At 39.3% G+C, this 19,829-nt stretch overlaps 1 protein-coding gene across 4 annotated transcripts in view; it reads left to right on the top strand.

The window, feature by feature from the left end:
* Positions 1 to 19,829, top strand: part of EBF1 (EBF transcription factor 1) — a 393,734-nt gene that overhangs the window by 309,673 nt on the left and 64,232 nt on the right. For all 4 annotated transcript variants that reach the window (XM_081233788.1, XM_081233787.1, XM_081233786.1 and 1 more), the window contains exon 10: positions 6,028 to 6,154. In XM_081233788.1, coding sequence (XP_081089914.1) covers positions 6,028 to 6,154 — 127 coding nt within the window. The remainder of the gene's footprint in view (positions 1 to 6,027; positions 6,155 to 19,829) is intronic.

The raw sequence follows: 19,829 nt of genomic DNA, 5'->3' as shown, positions 1-19,829 counted from the left end.
GCAAAATTGCTGTTGCCGGCAGGTCCTTGGTGTGCTGGCAGCCTCTTCTGGGGCCTTGCAGAGACCATGTGTGTTTCTTTCATTGCGATACCACACTTAAAAATGATTGCTTCTGATTATAATATTAATGCATTCTGATTGCTGAGAAGCCTGAAAATTCAGGGAGGTAAGCAGAGGAAAATATAATTACCCGTAACTTTACCATCTAGTGGTAACTTCTCTTGACACTTTGATGATTTTCCTTTTGGTCTTTCTTCCATGCACATATATATCTAATTCTTATATAATCACATGCAATACATATTGCACAAAACTGATAGTATTCTACTTCTGATTTTAGTAATATTTTTCTCATAATAAAAGTAATCCCTGTAAATGTATGAATTTATTTATTCCAGATTTATTTATATGATTATTATTCCCTGTGCAAGCACATGCATACTCTCTCACACACACAAATAAACACAGAAGTACACACACACACACACACACGCACACGAGGAAGAATCAGGAGAGACAGAAGATGTATCACATCTAATGTCATCAGTCTAGAAATAAACACTGCTGTTGGAGCATTGATCTTTTGTGGCCCACTTTTTAGTATTGCTTAACCATTTTTTTCTTTGTTTCGCCTTATCCTTTCTCGCTGGAATGAGTCCCAGACCTTTAGACATCTTCTTTTTTACCACTTAGATGATATCTGAGCAGTAGCCTCATGCAGGGACCCGAGTGCTGGGCCAGTTGGATAATTAATTTTAAGAGCAACTTAGGGAATGAGGGTTAAATATTATCAGGTTAAGAACAGTGGGTTCTTATGGATAAGGATTGCTTGCTTAATGCAATCAAACATCTAGTAGAATTCTGGTCTAATTTACACAAGTATTTATTTCAGAAATATTTTGGAAATATCCTGTATGTAAGGCATTCAGTTTAATACTTTAGAGGATACAGATATGAATTAGACCCTGTAGCTGATCTTAGGGACCATCTAATGGGAGAAAGATGTGTAAGAAAATCTTTATGGCACAAAGTAAGATAGGATGCTAAGTTCTATAGTATACATTCCATAATTATATAAATTCTTACAAAGGTGCAGGTAACTGTGGATCAGGTAAAACGTATTGGAAGAGAGAGCATCTGGTGAGGGTCTTAAAGAACAAGAGGAATATCATAGGGGAAAGTTCAGGCAAGAAATGGCATGAACAAAGCAAAGATGTTAGGCAAGGCCGTGGTGTTTTCATGTATCCACGTGGCCTTCAGAGTGTGGAAGGGCAGAGTGGGGAGGGTGACTAGCAAGGGTGATCAGCTGTCAGGCCTTAGAGCACCTGACTACCATGCCAAGGAGTCTGGACTATATACCATACACAAAGGGGGCAGGTGAGGTTTTGAGCCAGGGCATGATGTGGTGAGGTTGATTTGAAGAAGATAATTCTGGTGGAGAAGGTAGAAGTAGAGAGAGACCATTTAGAAGGCAGTTATAATATTGCAGTCATCTGAGTAAGAAATGGTGGCAACCTGAACAGGATAAAGAAGGCAGGCAAGGGGCCAGTGGAATTCAGTGGAGGGTAAAATCAACATGACTAAAAGAAAAGTTGAAGGGAGAAAAAAAGTAAGATGATCCTAAGTTTTCTGTTTTGGGTGATTCAAAGGAGAGTGTTCCCTTAGCTGAGAGAGGGAACACAGGAGCAAGAAATACACTTATAGGTAGGAAGATGATAAATTTATCTTGGGTCTTGTTGAGATTGAGGTGGAAATAAGACATGTTCAGAGAGATTCTGTTACTCTGTTGTTCGTAAAAATGTGGTGCTTGGCCAAAGAGATCAAAGCTACAGGTGTAGAATTGGAAGTCAGTTTAGGCAAGGTGATTGAGCCAATGAGTGAATTCAAGAAATGTCAGGCAAGTGAAAAAGAAAGAGATCTAGAACAAGACTTGTGAAATTTCTACAGTTAACAAGTTGGCAGAAAGAAATAGTTGGCACATGAAGAGAACAGGAACCAATGAATATGAGAGGAGCCCTGGAAAACGCTTTACAGGCATAAGAGATGGGTTTTCTTCTACTGTTTCAAATAATGTTAGTTAACTTGCTTGACCCTCAACTTTTCTCATCTGGAATACATATCCCATAAGGATGGGTTTTAAAAGAGTGAATGTGAAAGTGCTTTGATAAACCATCAGATGCTCTGCAAGTCTTAGGTCTCATAATTAGCGTCACAGAAGTGAAGAAAGTGTAGACTTCCAAAAAGGAAGAAAGTAGTGTCAGACGCTACAGGGTTTCAGAAGAATATCTATTTTTAGCTCGTTTGGTTTGTGATTTAAGGAAGTTAAGTCAAAAGAGTGAATCTGTTCTCTAATCACTTAGAATAGACTTTCCCAAAGTGTGGGGTACGTGCCCCCTGGTTATACAGGAGACCATTTTGGATTCGACACAGACATTAAGTAGAACAGAATCACATCATGAGAAAGTGATTTTCCTTTTATTTCTTTTAATCCTTCTGATTTATGTTAAGGGACAAAGTCTCATTTGGGGCAAACAAGTCTGTAACGTCCAGCACTAGTTCAACTCCCTTTTCAATAAACCCACGCAGGTTGTCAACATTATCTAGCTAGGATTTAACATCATATTAACCTTAAGATTACCACCCACAGTTCCTTCTTATTTTGTCAGGGATACCAGTTGTGATAGTAATATAGCTTCCTTTTAAAATAAGTTATTTTAAACAAAAAGTTAACCAATTAAAAACTTTTAAGTACATAATTGTATAGGTGGCTTATAGATATGGCAAAACTAAGAAAGTGGTATTCCAATGATGGAAGTTCAGAAAATTTAGACTTACTAGAGCCTTTCCTCCTTCTGTAACTTAGAGGGGCTGCCTTAGTTCAGCCAGGTTGGAACAATGTGGGAAATTTATCCTGAGATGGGGGGAGGGGGTTGGAGGTGGGTCTTGAGTTCTAGACTTCCAAATCTAGACCCTATCTTTTCCCTAAGATGTTGGGTCAATTTTTGAAGCCACTAGACTTTTCTGGACTTTTGTGTCCTTCACTAATGAAATGAGAGTGTTAGTTTTAAATGATTACTAGCATTCCTTCCTGTAATAAATACTGTAATTCTTTGAGTGATTAGTAATTAAGCCTCTGCTTTCAACTGACAGAAGTTAGATACAAGTTTTTCCTTCTGTAAGCCATCAGTATCATGTGTCAGTGCTAGAGCCTGTTCCCAGACTAACATCCACAGCAAGGAAAACATCAACAAATTCACTCTCTAATGATGATTCATATTCTACCTCATTTGCGAAGGATAGTTATTTCAAGAATGAATCTCTGCTTTAGTTAGAGTGATTGATTAAAACTGAAAATAAAATTGTAAATGAAAATTTGTTTCAATTTCCTGAGCCTAGTACTTTATGCCAACACCCCACTCTCTTAGTAGTTTCTTTGCAGTCATATCTAATCAATTTGTAAGGCCCATGAATTTTGTTTCTTAGTGTATCAACTCATAGGCAATAAGTACTTGTGCTTAAAAAGATGTCTCAATTGTCTGCTGATATCTTTCCATCTTATAAAATATACTTCCCCTGAGAAAAGGGAGGGCAGGTGAAGTATTTTGTAACTGGCTGAAAGTTCTCCTAAATATTATCGTGAATTAATGTTACTCTACAGTCCAAATAACTCTTAAGATAGAAGCGTACCACTTATTTGGAATATAACTATATGGCAACTTCCACCATCAAAAACATAGCCAAGGACCAGGCGGTAAGTGAAAAATGGATATAGCATGTAGATTAACACATACACACAGTCTTTGGATCTGAAAATTTTGAGTTTGATACTACCTTTAAAAAGTTTAAAGGTATGAATATAAACAATTTCTTTTTAATGATTAGATAGGAAGAATTTGTTCCTGTCATTTTTTGAACTGCATTGGGGTCACTTTTTTGCTCTTGTTTGCTCTAACGAGGGTGATTTGTGCGAACAGTTTAACAATTTATGATTCTGTTTTCACATCTGAAAAACAGGGATAAAAATACTTACGATCGTTCTGACCAAATTAGTGTTTGCAAGTAAAATCCTCGACAATGTAGTAGATAACCTAGGTACTCAACAAGTGTTAATCCCAACATTGCAAAAACACTGTCTGATCAGTTGAGATTAAACATGCACTTGATTTTGGAAGATCATCTTTTACGGCTCTTCAGAGCCTCTTTTCTTCTCCTATTCTCTATACAATAGTAAACTTGATTTCCTGATTTCAATACTTAAAGACTAGAAAAGCAGTATAGAAGGTGCAAAGGACACCAGGAGGAAAAAAGACAAAAAAATGAATAAAATAGAAATAATTTAAAACTCATAGGTATCCAGGGCCATTTAGTGCAGGGGAAAATAGCCCCTCATACCTCAGTGGTCACTTAGGGCTTTTCTGTATTATAGAAGATATATAGATCTAAGATAAATAGAGCTTTGATACAATATATAAGAAGGGGTGTTCCAAATGAAAATCTTGATTTATCAAGGCTAAATTAAATTCTATATACTTTGCTTACTTTAGAAAACATACAATGCATTTTGGAAGAATTTCAGTATGAAAAGGTCAAAATCTTAAATATTTTTTGTGCTTTTATGGATAAACCCTTAGCCGTCTGAAAAACTTAGCCATGGAGAGCTCAGTCTCCAGGGGTTCCACATAAGCACGGTATTACTGAAGTATCTTCTGTGTATTTCCAGCAAATAAACTAAGGGTCCACACATTCTATGGAAGAGGATAGGCATTTCTAATTACTAAGTTAAAATGTTTTTTATGCAGATGACCTTTGTGTTTCAAGAAAGAGCATTTGAAAGAAATTACTTGTGGATTTTAACAGTAGCAACTTTCTTACATTCTTTCTGCCAGGACTTTGTACTAGGGCAGTTTACCCAGGCAGGACGCAGGGGCTGGCATTTGTGGGTGTCACCTGGATTCTCATGTTGTCACCTGTGATTCTCTGGGCAAAACATTTGAATTCGCACATTGAAACAAAAGCCCTGTCTAAGTTATAAGAAAAGCACAAACACGAGTTAGTACAAACTCAAGTGATCACCCATTGCATACAGACTCAGTACTGCAGCACTGATCTAAATGCGTCTGAAAGGAGGAACGAATGGGCTGTTGCACACACCACAGAGAAAGCACGCAGAGTCCAGCACCATCAGAGGTCAGCCAGTCAAATACCAGGGCTGGGGTTTTCAAAGAACCAGATAATGCCAGTTTTATGGCCGTTAATAACATTTTAGTTCTATAAACAAAGATACGAGTACTAAAAAATAAATTCTGCTTTGCAGTGTACTCTGGCCGCCAACAGGGTTCAGAAATGACCTTTCTCATTGTGCACGTAGCATTGCTTAATGGACCACTGATCATCCTCCAGCCCCCTCCCCAACTTTCCATTTCCCTTTTATGGACAGTCCGTAGTTCTGCTAGATCCCTCAGCTATTTCAGGGAGGCACATTCTTGGGTTTCCCCTTTAAAGCTCTTTGATTGTGCCTCTGGTAGTTAATGCACCAAATGGTCTTCAGGGGCATTTCCTACATGTGCTCTGCAGCTAATCAGAGCACCTTGGCCCACTGATTTCCTACCTCTGTGTTTTGCACATGTTTAAGGGCTCACTTCAAACACCAGGCCCACCAGCTTCTGGAGAGGAGTGGCAGAGCTCAGCTCTGATTTGGGTGTCTGCTTCAAACAGAGATTTTCCAAAGGATATCCTGTAGTAGATAAATCATTTCATTAGGCCAGGTTCACTTTTCAAACCAGGAAGCAGAGTGCCTGCCGTGTAGGAAAACTCAGATAAAGTTGTTATGGCTGTGCTCAGAGCACTTGTAAATATTGTCGTCAGTGTCTTTTATACAGGTTCCATCATGATTATATTTAAACACTGACAGGTTAATTATGTGTTTGAAGGCTATGTTTATTGAGAGCTGATAAGAAACATATGAAATGAGTCCTTTACATAATGCAGTGACAATGTTTTTTTTTTCCCAAATGTCTCCCCCTGTAGTTGATTACTCCTCATGCCATCCGGGTGCAAACTCCTCCTCGGCACATCCCTGGTGTTGTAGAGGTCACATTGTCCTACAAATCCAAACAGTTCTGCAAAGGGACACCGGGAAGATTCATTTACACAGGTAAAAACTACTGCAGATGGTGGACAGAGCTGCCTTGGCCTTGTGGGTCTTTGACGCTATCTTGTATATATGTGTGTGTGTTATTCTAAAATCTATTTTCTCTTAAGACCCACTTTCTTTCTCCATTTCACCCTATGTATGACCAAATGAGGTGCTACTACTACTACTACTATAATTATTTAAGAATTCATCTGGGTGTCCGTGTTGAATGACAGGATCTGTTGAAATCACGGGTTGGATACCTAAAGCAGCAGCATGAGAAATAGGGGAAGAGGAAAGGAATGCTCGACAATCCTGAGTCTCTCTGGATGTCAAACCATCTGTGTGGCAGTTTGTTTGCTTTATGGAGTAGGGGTGTGCTTTAATGCCCAGTACGACGTTCTTCTAGCTTGGTCATGGCATTTGTATTAACGACATTTGGTGATTTTCGTATTTCATTCTGGATTGGTGCTTTCTTTCCCTGTAAGCTGCATTTTTCTCCCCACCCCCACCCCCGCCACAACCGACTGCCCCCTGCCACCCCAAAGAGCCTTGGCACATGGACCTGCCTTGCAGTAAGAAGCTAGGGTTATAGGGTGAATGTGAATTTCCTCCCGTCACATGGAGAGAACCAGGCATGTTCTCTATGGAAATACATCAAGTGCATAGTCTGAGTGCCCAGTGTGTACTTGAAGAGATCCTCAGACAATCTTTAGGGAACCAAAAAGATCCCTAACCGAGGGATCTTTTTTGCAATCCAGATTCTGATTCAGTAGCTCTGGGTAGGACCTGAGACTCTGCATTTCTGACAAGCTCCGAAGGTGAGGTGGATGATCCTGGTCCAAAGACCATCCTGGGAGTGGTAACATTCTAGGTCCTCTGCTAAGTAGCAGTCATCGCTGGGTAGCTGTCTCCAGAAACTGGCCCCACGTTTCCTTCTTCACTCAATGAAGGACCAGAAGGCCAGCTTAAGTACAGAGTGTAAGTTGCTTTCACACAAGGAGCCTCCAGAGCATGAAGGGATAATTGTGCTGACTCATCCTAATTATAACCATACAATTAAATGGACAGAGTTTATTCCGCTGTGACATTTTACCTCGAAGCCTCTTTCCTTTTGTATTTTAACACTAGGAACAAAACCGACCGTGCTTATTAGTGACTCTCCACCCCCCTCAAAATTATACAAACAATTAATGCATCCTGACCCTTGGAAATGCCTCCCAGCCCTTTAAACAAAATGCAGGTTTGGTGCCTGCCTGACTATTAGTTTTAGTTAATTGAAAATTATAGGATTGACCCAAGAGGAAAATTTTGTTTGCACTCCAATCACTTTTACAAATTAAGGAAAATTACCACAATTTTGTTTAGCTAAGGTTTCACACTGAGTTCAAGAAATTAGCTCAGCCATCCCAACAAAGTCAGCACTTTGTTAGTGAGCACTTGAAAAAATAATAGTCTATCTGGAGTTTTGTGGTGTATACAAACGAAGCATAGAGAAAGCGATGATGCTTTATAGAAGTAGGCCAAGTGTTTTTAATTAGGCTCATTGGTTCAGCGTAAGTTTTGAAGAACAATCAAACTAGCAGATTAGCTGTTTCTTTTAAAGCTAGGATTTCTTGCCATTCATTTTTCCCATGAGAACTTCCACATAGCGCTGTTTTTTTTTTTTTTTTTTTTTACAAGCCTCATTATGGGCCTGCAGGAAAAGGACCAAATGAAACTTCTGATACTGTAACATTCCCCACCATCATTCCGATGGATGGGAGTTTTTCACAATGTTCTTCACTGAACTCAGTGTTCTGGAACATATTACAAAACCACAGAGGCCAAATGTTTTCTCTGAGGAGTTTGGACTCTGTTTTTGGCCGAAAACATTTAGGCCTCGCTGGCTGCTTATTTACTCTGCCATTAAGGACAAGAAAAGGAGAAGAAAAAGAAGAAGAAGAAAATGCTCGTGTGATGGGAGGAACGAGAGGCGATCAGGCATGATTCCGCTTTGGTGACAACGTCCCTGCCCATTAATGGTTCCATTTTGTGGTCAAGACTCCTTTAGAAGAAATTATTTTTAATCAGTGTTCAACGAAATATCCCCTTGAGCCACCTGGCCATAAAAGTTAAAAAAAAAAAAAATCATCCCCATTAAATTACTTAAGTTCTCAAAAGAAAATAGCTAGGGGACCCATCGTTATTGGGAATTTTTTTAACCATTAAAAAAATTGCCATCAATTTAAGAAATCACATCTTGGAAAACCTGTATAAGATGGGAATTAAGATCAAAGGTAAAAGCGGCCTATTTGCAAGTCTAGCAAAGTAGTTAAGGATAACAGAGAGAAATCCTGGGTGTGCACTCCAGGATTTCCCACACGTGTGTAAGTGTGGGGGAGATTTAAAGTATGAAAAAATGCTTCTGCTGATCTTGCCTCAAACTGTGGGCAATAGACAAGAAGACTTAGTTTTTTAAGTATTCTAAGAGAGACTCTCACCTCTCCCCGCATTGGCAAAATAAAATTTTCAAAGAAACTCGTACAAAAACTTCCCTGTTGATGTAGCTGGCTGTGCACAGTCACTGTGACATTACACCATTTCTAGCAAAAGGGAGTCTCTGTTAATTTCTGAACTACACCTGGAACTCTTGATCATTATCATGAAGTGTTTATGGCTGCTGCTGCCAAGCCTCTGTGATTTGCTCAGTTTACCTCTCTGCTTGTCACCACTTCCTAGCGGAGGCACAGGGATGGGTTGTAAATCCTCTCTGTTCTTCATATCCGAACAACCGCTCAGCTCATTGGAAACCTGCAGCCCTCCCCTTCCGTCCACCCACAGAAGCTCACATTTCATTTTCTTTAACATCCACGGCATTTCAAGATGTGAGGCTTGGTTTTCTGGATGGGGTGAGCTAACAGTTGTTTCTTAGTAGAATATCACTTGGACTTTTTCCCTTTAAAAAGAAAAAAAGGAATGTCCTAGGACTGAAAAACAACAGCCCAAACTAAGGCCACTGTTGTTTTCTGAGTGTGTGTGACAGGGTTTGGGTGTGTGTATGTGCAAGTCTCTAAAAATCTATAATAGATGAAAAAAAAACCCACACAACTGAGACAGGAACAGCCTGGCCTAATCTATGCAAATAAAGGCAGACTATTGGGGGTGGGGGGAAAGAATCTGACTAAACGCAGATTGCCTGCAAGCTGGCTCCACTGGTAGGGACAGGAGGGCAGCTCTCCATCTTTGGTGCTTCAGACCAGGGACACGTGAGGTGTTCTCAGCTGCCAGCTGTGTGGTTCTCTGGTGTTTGCCCAATCAGAGTGAGGGAGGAAAGTGAAGCCCAACTGGATCAGAATAAAAAAGCTCAGTAGCGTAGCGCATCCCTGATCTGATTTATTGTGGCCAGTTATTCTTATGTAAATGTAGAGCAAGGCTGACTTTACATTTTAAATCATGTTTTCTAATAGGAGGAAACAAAAACCCTTTCTAAGGACAGGACTGTTTTCAAAGCCCTCTCTAATCGTGTGTCTGGTCCATCAGTCCAATGGGAAGTAAATCCCCATAAACCTCCACTGCCCTGGAAAGGGTCTCGCCAATATCTTTGTTCTTCTCGTAGCTTGCTTTCCTGCAGTTGTTATGTCTTGAAGTGACTTGGATCTTTTAGAATTGTAATCTCTCCCACTAAACTTTTAAGTAACCTTGGGAGCTGATAAGAGACTCCCAGGAGCCTTTAGCTGCTTCTTCAAAGTTCTTAGAATTGGTTTTTCCTCATAAGAGGTGGCCAAATCCAAATGTACTTTTTAACTTCAGTCCAGTTATTCCTCCACTGGAGGGGCTGCTGACTTTGGGAAAAATATGACTGGAGAAATGGGCCACCAAGATGTTGGACCAGCTTAGGTGTGCACCAAGAGCTATATACTGCCTACTGCCCAGAAGTTGGTGAAAGCCCCCAATGGATGATCATCTAACAACAGCTCAGATGTTTGTGTAGGTCACATCTCAAATCTCTTCTACCACTGGGTTCTCCTATTCTTAACGTTTTCCACCAAGCTTCCTGCCCCTGTGAAACATACATAATCCTTGTATGTTAGTCTCAGAATCCATTTTGAAATAAATATTCTTCCTGGAAATGCTTCTTGTTTGTACCTCATGCCCCAAATTACTTTGCATGTAGAAGGGGCCATGTTGGCTGAATATGTTCCATGAAACTTGATGACATGTACCATGTCTTTCAAATTTTCCTTTTTTCTTCCCGGTCCTCTTATGTTCTCCCTCTGCCCCCACTCTCTCTTCTTCTTTCTTCCCTTCTCCCTCTTTTCATTCCTTCCCCTTAGTCTTTCCTCCCTCACTTCCAAGGAGATGATGTAGCATAGTGATTGAGTCCTTGGGTTTAAGAGATGATGCGTGTAGCTTGAACTCTCAGCTCTACCACTTACCAGACAGGTTATTTTTGGGACATTGTACAATGGCTCTGAGCCACAGTCGCCTCATCTTTACATTATCACAGGGAATAATAACTTACTGGGGTTGTTCTTAGTATTAGGGAAATATGCATAAAGCACCTAGGGTGAGCTAGCATGAGCACTTAGCCAGATATTAGTAGTTTCCATTAATAACTGATGACCATTATAATTATTCATTCATTCATTTGTTGCTGACTCCCTACCATGGTGTAATATTTTATATGTGTTGTTTATCTTCTCCACCATGTTCCTAGAGGTCTAAGAAATGCCCTTTAGGAATTTTAGTAACAAAACTGTAGTCATCGGTAAATTAAAGAAGCAACATCAATCAACCACAAATACAAAGAGCACAGTTTAAGGCAGCAAGAAAAAGATTTATAAATGTGACGATAACAATTTTGATAGAACAAATATTTTCTTAGAAACCACCTCAAACAATACATATTTTAAAAAGGCAGCCCAGATTTATAAAGTTCTCAGGTGTTGATTTTTCAGGAACAACGCACACCTGTTCTCTTATTTCCATCCCAAATTTCAACCCCTGATCTGGAGGCCATAGTAACATGGGTACCATCTATCACCAGCCCCCTTCAAAGGTGTTTAGGTTATAATCAGCTTCAATCCCCATTCAAGAGGTTTCAGGGAGAAAGCTCTGTTTTTAGTTCTTGGAAACCTCCTGCACAAATGAAGGCTGCCATCCTGGGGATAAGCAAAGTCATCAGTTTTAGGGAAAAAGTTTGCACCTAATGAATCTCTTGTTCTTTAGCCTCTTCTTAAACTAGTTCATTGCCAGATTAAGCTTCTGAAAAGCCACTTTCATAACATGTCCCTGCAGAGAAACCTTCCCTATCTACTCCCTGTACGTAAGATGTAGCCCAAACCCCTGGGCTTGGCATTCACAGCTCACTATGCTCTGGGCCCGGTGCTTCGTCGTCTCCACTCAAACCAGTCTCTTCACTATGCCTCCCGCTCACTTCATGTTTAGCTACCTTGGACATGGTGATTCCTCTGTAAGTTCCAATTCAAACTCTTATTTCCCCTCGGAGGTGTTCTCTGGCCACAGTAGCAAGTGGCCAGGGCACTGGGCTGAGATCAGGGAGGTCTGAGTTCTAGTCCCAGCCCTGCAGCTAACTGGCTATGAGACATAGGAAAAGTTGCTGACATGCTCCAGACTACAGTTTCTTCATAGTAAAATGAGCCAATTGGACTAGGTGACGTTGATGTTCCCTATGGCTCATCTTGATTAATTGGAAGAGTCTCTGTCCTTGGATCTCTTTTGTCACATGTGCTTAGATGGCTCATTCATCATTCACTTCCTTCTACTGTTGGCTCTCTTCTTTTGATCTTAGGTAGACACATCTCAAGAAGTCCACAAGCTGCTTGAGGGAAGAGTGAACCTTCCCTAATCTTACACTGTTTTGCCCACTGTGTTGAAGCACCTTGACTTACTTGACTTATATCTTACTTGCAATAGGTGTTCTCTAATAATTGACAAACATATTGCCCAGAAGCAATGGGTCCTCATTGACATTTGTGCTCTGGATGACAGGGAATGTAAATAAGAGCTGTTAATTAAGAATCTATCCCTTTTAACTTGAACTTACATGTAGAGATCACAGTCACTGGGGTTTTTGTTAAAGAAAAAAAATGGGGTTCAATCTATATTGTATATACGCTTCATTTTTTTGTCTGTAAAATGAGGATATTTTAACAATACCTGCATCTAAGGAGTCAATAAGTAAACGTATGTAACACACTCCTGGCAGTGCCTGGTACAGTATGAATGCTCCCTAAAAGTAAATGCAAAAAGAGAGAAGCAGACAATAGGAATGTTTCTCTTCAAAATACAGGGAATTGGTTGTTAGGGCACATTTTGTTTGGTATTATATGTGTGCCAGCTTTCATCTGATTAAGGAAATTGTTTCTTTCTATGCGTTCGAGTCAGAATCAAAAGATCTCGGTTCTAATTCTGATTTTATGACTTTCTTTTGTTACTTCATTCACTCATCTCACAAATATTTGTGGATTGCCTGTTCTATTCTAGGCAGTGTTCTAAAACCATGTTGAGCAAAACCACAGTCCCTTTTTTCAGGGATCTTGTAGTCTAAGAGGGAATGTGGATATTCATAAGTTTACAGTTTCAAACCTGCTAAGTGCCCAGAAAAACAGGAACAGAGGTTCAGACAAGAATAAAACAAAGGACTGCCAGTCGGTCAGTTAGAGGTATTTTCTCTCAGATAAAGATGCATGAGCTGAGACTTGAAGGATGACTAAGAGTTAACCTGGCAATTGATGAAGGATAGGGGTCAGGTGGGGTTGGGGAAAGAAAACGAGTGCTCCAGTCGAGAGAAACATGTAAGAAGGCTCTGAATGGGAGGAAACGTGACATCTTGGAAGGCTGTAAAAATTCCAGTGAAGCTGAAAAATCAAGAGAGAGGAAGAGAATGCTGAGAGAGGAAAAGAATGGTGAGAGAGAAGATTGGGCAGAGACAAGCCTTTGAAAAGCCTTGTAGCCAGCGAGAGGAGTCTAGTCGTCATCTCAAGAGCAATCCTTAAGTGGTCAGGTGGACATAACCAGACTTTCATTTTGGGAAAATAAAAACAAAAACAAAAAACTCTGGCTGACTGGAGCACAGGAAACCAGAATGGATGTTGGAAGACCTGTTAGGATGCCATTGCAGTATTCCGGGAAAGAGATCTGACGACTTGACTTTGGGTGGTAATGGGTAGAGATGGAATATAGTGAGAGGATTCAAGGGGGTATTTAAGAGGAAAAGTGGACAGGACCTGGAGATGGGTTGGATGTGGGGGTGAGGGGACAGAGGCCTCAGGCCCAGGTTTTTGACCTCCTCCCACTTAACACACGGTGGGGTTCTTGCTTCTCTGGGCATCCAAAGGGTCTTGTGAGTATCAGTGAAAGAATGAGCATGAAAATGTTTTGTAAAGGGTAATAGCCTACACATATGTTAATTGTTATAAAGATGGGCCTAAGCAAACTCAGGAAGAATTGGGGAAAGGAAGGCAAGAAAGCGTTTTCTTTTATATCAGATTGTTTTCACTTAGGATTCAGCTGAAGGAGGGCTGTGTAATGAACACTTGACGAGCAGTTTTGCCTTAGCAGTGTCCTAATTGGAAAAGACCCAAGAAGAAGGAAAAATTAACAGGCTGCTCCTGTCCACATGTCTCAAATATTACTCCAAATGAGCCATTTACACACAAAGAAAAGAATTCAAGGCAGAGGGAATGTTTATTCTTTTTGCTTTTGTGATCCAAAGGCTAAGTCCCAAGCCTCTTCTCCTCTGCCAAAGGGAATTTTTTCACAAAATATGATTGCTCCTGATCTGATGTACGTTGATGTGATTGGTAATCCTGAACCCACTGGCATTTGTAAACTTAAACACTGTTGGTGCCATAATGGGGACAACAGCAACAAGAATCACTAAACGTAACCCATTGTACTTCTGTGACGTCTATAAAATGAAAGCCGTTTCTGCAAAGAATAAAGCTGGTCCGAAGGCAGCATATTATTTTGCATATTTTATGTACATACTTTCCAAGAAATACGACCTTTATTTCCTTTTTGGAGTGGAGTATAATCAGGACTTGAGTAGCTAGTGTAACAGGATCATTAAAAGGGATATTTTCACTGACATTAGAGGTCTAAATGGCCACTAGGCCTTATATACAACCTTGGCTTTTTCCTGTCTACCCAGAGTTAATAAGTGATAAGGCCAGGAGAGAGATAAATCACAGAAATCCCTGTCCAAAGAAAACATATTGACTACAGCCAAGCAAATAACAGACCATAACCAACGGTCCCATTCATCATTCATGTAATAGGGATATAAAGTGTTTCCTACCAATGAAACCGTATAGAAGGAAAAGGCAGATAAGCTTCCCCAATCTAAGGCATGTGATTTGGTTATTAAGGGACATGAACTACTTGTCACATGGCTTTAATCTTTAAGATGTGTTGCCATTTCTAAACTATAAATTTCTAGTCAGGGATTAGAAAGCTATTAACAATAAAGGTAGGAACTGAGCTTTATATGCATTCTTGCCAAGGTAACGCAATACTATAAAGTCTTGAACCTCTAATCTATTTAGTATAATATAACATGATTTGGTTTTCAAAGCCAATAAACTATTTGGAGTTTTTCAAGGCTGTTGTTTTTGTTTTTTACCCAGCATCATGATAAATTAACCCTTCAGTTTTTAAACTATATACCTTGAAACGGAGGGCAGTGGGTAGGAGGGAGATGAAAATAAATTTTTATTTTTCTCCTTTCCTAAGATATATTCCAAATGTTTGATGGAGGATTATTTTCTATTTTATTTGTCCACAGTTACAGTGGTATGGATACTCGTCTTTCTGTTCATTGTTAACTAAGTGATGCGGTGCCCACTAGAGCATTAAAACTTGTTTTTCTTTCTTTATTGCAAAGTTGCCCACACTGATTTCAGATAATTTAGGGAGCACCAACAGAAAATAATTAAAATAGTATTAAAATTGCCCACATTTCTGCCAGTTCTTTAAACATAAACAATACATGTTAGCTGTTCATATTATTTTTAATGGCATATGTCTTGTCTTTTTCCTATGCAGATTATCTGCGTCATTACCAACATAGGGTGATACCTTACATAATATTAATTTGTTCTTTCACTTAACTATCATAAATATCAGGGCATTATGAATTTAAAACAATTTTTAGTGTCTCATAATCATTTCACACTTCAGTAGAATCTCATCATGAGCTATATCTTCATCTTCTTGTTAAAGCATAGATACGTTGAATCTGGGTTCTCATCTCTTTTTGTTCCTGAGAAACCTATAGAGCAGGGTCATTAGTCCCATACCCTCGTTCTTGGCATCCTTATTGGTTGGGATTCATCAGCCACCCCAGCTGACTCCATGGAAGTAGCTCCGAAGGCCTCCTGTCTCAGATGGACTGAGTCTCAGAGGTTGGGACCAACCCCCTGACACACAGCTGTTTGTTCTACCTGAACCACCTCTGGGGGTCAATGAATTCTGTAAATTTTGCCCCACTATGTGAAGCACTTCTGTACTTTCCATAAGTAAAACTGAGAACTCATCTAAAACACATGTCTGAAACTTAAGTCCAAAATTATGACAATAGGTGGGGCGATGCAGGCCCCTCCCAAACCACCTTCCCCAGGATAGCAGCATTTCTCACTAGCGTTTTGAACTCCTTTCCTCTCTCTACCCTGTGGGCTTCCAACAGCCTTTCTTGACTTCTATACTGTTTTTTTCCCACTCTATCTTCTTTCTCTATCTTCTTCCTGTCTGTATTACTAGAATGTAAGGCATGATTTTCCCCCTGAGAATCTGTGTAAGGCTGACTCTATTATTGGCCCATTTTAAAGATAAAAACACTTAGAAAAGTGAAGTGCCTTCCCCAAGGTCCTGTAGTTAATGAATGGAGGAGCCAGGATTTGGACCCTGGTGGAAGGATACCATAGCCTGCACAGCTGTAACCCTCTGGGGTATTGCTTTCACTTATTCAGTTTTGGAATTATGTGATCCCCTAAATTAGATCGTTAGTGATGGGAGAGTGTGGGCATTTCTAGGACAGGTGAGATCTGACAGGACCTGGAGCCTTACATATTTAAACAAATCGTATCATTATGAACATCATGCATATTCATATAGGATAGAAAATTGAAAAAACATGAGAAATATGAAGAGATCCATTACCCCATCCCTCTGTTAATATTTTTTAGTCTTCTAATATTTTTTCTCATAAACTCTTATGTATTTTTATCAGAGTGAATCACAGTATATGTATATAATTTTGTATCTTACTTTGTAATTTGAATTGTGAAGTAAACGTTCCTCTATTAGTTTAAATTCCTCCTAAATGCATTTTAGTGGGTATGTAATAGTCCATTTTGTGGCCACATCATAATTTACCTAATTGTTCTCCAATCATTGGATAACCACATCTTTTCTTTCACAGAACTTTCAACATCATATGTGCCAGAATAGAGCATATATAACACCTTGATATAAGGTGTTCCCTCATTTTCCTAACAAAAAGTTTTCTGTTTTAGGACCATGTTAGCCATATGCATATTTATAGATACCAGTGAATTATCAGTTGTCTATTTATAGTATTTCACATGTTAATTTAGTTAAGTATACATATTTAAAATCACTTACATAATTTACAACATTTACAAATATAACTTTTTCCACCTTTAGGGTTTACACTTCTGTTCAGACTCATTACAGCCATCTTTAACATTTAGTGCTTTTCTTTTTATTATCAAAGTCAGAGCCATTTTTAGTCCCATAATATTCTCTTCTATGTTAGTTGTTTGAGATCTTCTTTTTGAATCTGTACATGATGCTTTCACTGAAAATTTTATCAAAGCCGTAAGTAACCATTTGCTATATTTTAATCTCCAAACATAACCACTTCAGCAATGTTCTTAAAGCTGATCTTTTTTTGTTGTTGTTAGTTTCTGCTTTATAACAAAGTGAATCAGTTATACACATACACATGTTCCCATATCCCCTCCCTCTTGCGTCTCCCTCCCACCCTCCCTATCCCACCCCTCCAGGCGGTCACAAAGCACCGAGCTGATCTTCCTGTGCTATGCGGCTGCTTCCCACTAGTTAAAGCTGATCTTTGAAAGTCTTGTTTTGAGAAACATTTGTAATGGTGAGAGATCCAGGAAAAATTCTACATTTATGTACGTTTTCTAATCTTCCTTGTTGTTTTTACTCTCTTCTTCAGGTGACCTCTTAAGTATCACCATGGATTATAGTTGGTTCATGCCCCAAACAGTACCTAGTTTAAAAATAACATAATTGGGAAAGCACTTTGTCTTAAGAGAGACTTTAAAATTATTCAAATATATAACAAGGGGACTTTTTTTTTAGAAGGCTATTCTTTCCATATATGTCAGCACATTGATCCATCTTTCCTATTGGTGGGTTCTATGGCATATGCGATCTTTGGTGTCAACTGAATACTGTACCACATAGTATTTTTGATTTGAATAAAGTGGATCTTAAGTGGATCTTCTATTAGTCAGGGCATTGAAAGTGCAGGTGGAAACCATCCCATTAATGTCAGATTGGAGAATTTCTGCCAAACCTCTCAATGGTGAGGGAGTAGACAGAAGCTGGGGCTCCCTAAATCGTGTGCAGAAACAGCAACAGAAGAGCAGACTTCCCCTCATACCCACTGCTCTTTGACCTCCAAATGTAACTCCTGTTACATCAGCTGTGGCTTGCTTCTTTATATCACGCGTGGAAGGCCTGACCAGCTGGGGAGGAGCCACCTGGCATCAGCCTCGGTGGTTAGTGTCAGGAAGCCTCAACTCCCAGTTAATATGGAGTGAATTTAGGCCTTTGTTTAGTGCCAAAAATATACTTACATTAAATATCTGCACAGAATAAGGCCTTCCCAGTCATTCTACACATGCGCCTAGTTTCCTTTTAGTGTTAGCTGATTTTTAAAATACTCACTGAGGCCAGGCCGACTATTTGAGATTATTGGGAGGTTTGGATGGAGGAAAGTGTCCCTGGAGAATCTGTTCTGAGCAAGCTTGTATGTCTCATTCTTCTCCAGTTTGTTCAAGACTAGAAAAATGAAACGTGCACTGACTCAGTGGAAGAGTTGGAAATTTTGCTTAATAAAATTATTGGCATTAAAGCTAAAAAATTATTGTGACTTGTCAGAAAGTTATAAGTCAGGGACCAAAGTACAGGCTTGGCTATTGAGCCTCTTTGTCTCATCTTTGTCTTATGTCTGTGTAATTAAATAAATTTACCTCAATGCAGTCTGTACAGTTGACCAAGACTTTCCCATTCGATTCTCTTTTGTAAGGTAGGTAGGACAAGTATGTTTAGCCCCATTTTCGGGTATGAAAAGTGAGGTTTAGAGAGAGGTAGAGAACAAATGTATGGATACCAAGGTGGGGAAGGGCGTGGGACGAACTGGGAGATTGGGATTGACATATACACACTACTATGTATAAAATAGATAACTAATGAGAACTTACTGTATAGCACAGGGAACTCTACTCAATGTTCTGTGGTGACCTAAATGGGAAGGAAATCCAAAAAAGAGGGGATATATGTATACGTATAGCTGATTCACTTTGCCATACAGCAGAAACTAACACAACATTGTAAAGCAACTATACTCCAATAAAAATTAATTTAAAAAAAAAGAGTCATTTAGGTCACCTAGTGATGGGTCTGATATCAGATCTATATCACTCCAAGTAACTGATTAGACTCTTTGGTATTTCATATTTTTACATCTACAAATGGACTTAAAATACTTCATTTTTAAAGTTTTCTACGGTTAGGATTCACTAATTAGATTGGAGGCTTCTAGAGTCTTAGGCTGCCTCTCCAGCATTGCACTTTTATTATACATAGCAGTTTTATTTTATTCATAGCACTTACCACCAGTTGATACAATCTGGATTATTTCTTTGTTTACTTGTGCACAGTCTGTGTCTCTCACTAGAATATAAGCTCCATGAAGGCGGGTCCTTGTCCGTCTTGTTCAACTCTGTATTCTCAGTGTCTAGTATAGTGCCTAGCGCAGAGTGGGAACACTCAATAAATATTAGTCAAATTAATGAATGGAAGAATGTATGAAAAAATGATTGAAAAATCTAGCCATAAATTTATGAAATGTGAGCCCTAAAGATAACCAAATTACCCAAGTTGTTGATTTCTTTATAGAAGATGAAAACTAGGCTTACGGAATTTAAAAGACTTGGCTAAAGTTACTCAGCTGGTGGTAAATCTTTATACCAGAGCCCTTTTCTTTGGCTTGTCTCCACATTGTGTGTATCCCCTTAGGCTCATTTGGTTATAAAGAAACTGTATGACTGTAGATCTCTGGAGTTAAGACAGACCTCACTTTGAATCTAGCTGTCTTCTTAACCAGTCTGAGACTCTGTTTCCTCATCTTTAAAATGGGGATGATAATATCTCATATGATTGCTGTGAGGATTCGATTAGATAATGCATGTGAAAAGCTTAGCACAGTGCATGGCATGTAGTAAGTGCTCACTTAGTGGCAGATCTTATCAAAACAGGGTTTGAGAAAAACAGACTCTTATAAATCTGAATTTTAGAGCCATCCTGAACCAATCTGCCCATTTTGTAGAGGAGGCTACTGAGGCTCCTGTAGGAAGAGCCTTTCCCAGACTGACATATAATTGATTTGTATACAGAACCGGAACAAAACATACAT

The sequence above is a fragment of the Mesoplodon bidens genome (genome assembly GCF_964165515.1).
Source record: "Mesoplodon bidens genome assembly, chromosome: 4".
NCBI classification, from domain to species: domain Eukaryota; kingdom Metazoa; phylum Chordata; class Mammalia; order Artiodactyla; family Ziphiidae; genus Mesoplodon; species Mesoplodon bidens.
Note: the sequence above shows the minus strand (reverse complement) of the source record. Positions and strands in the feature narration are given on the sequence as shown.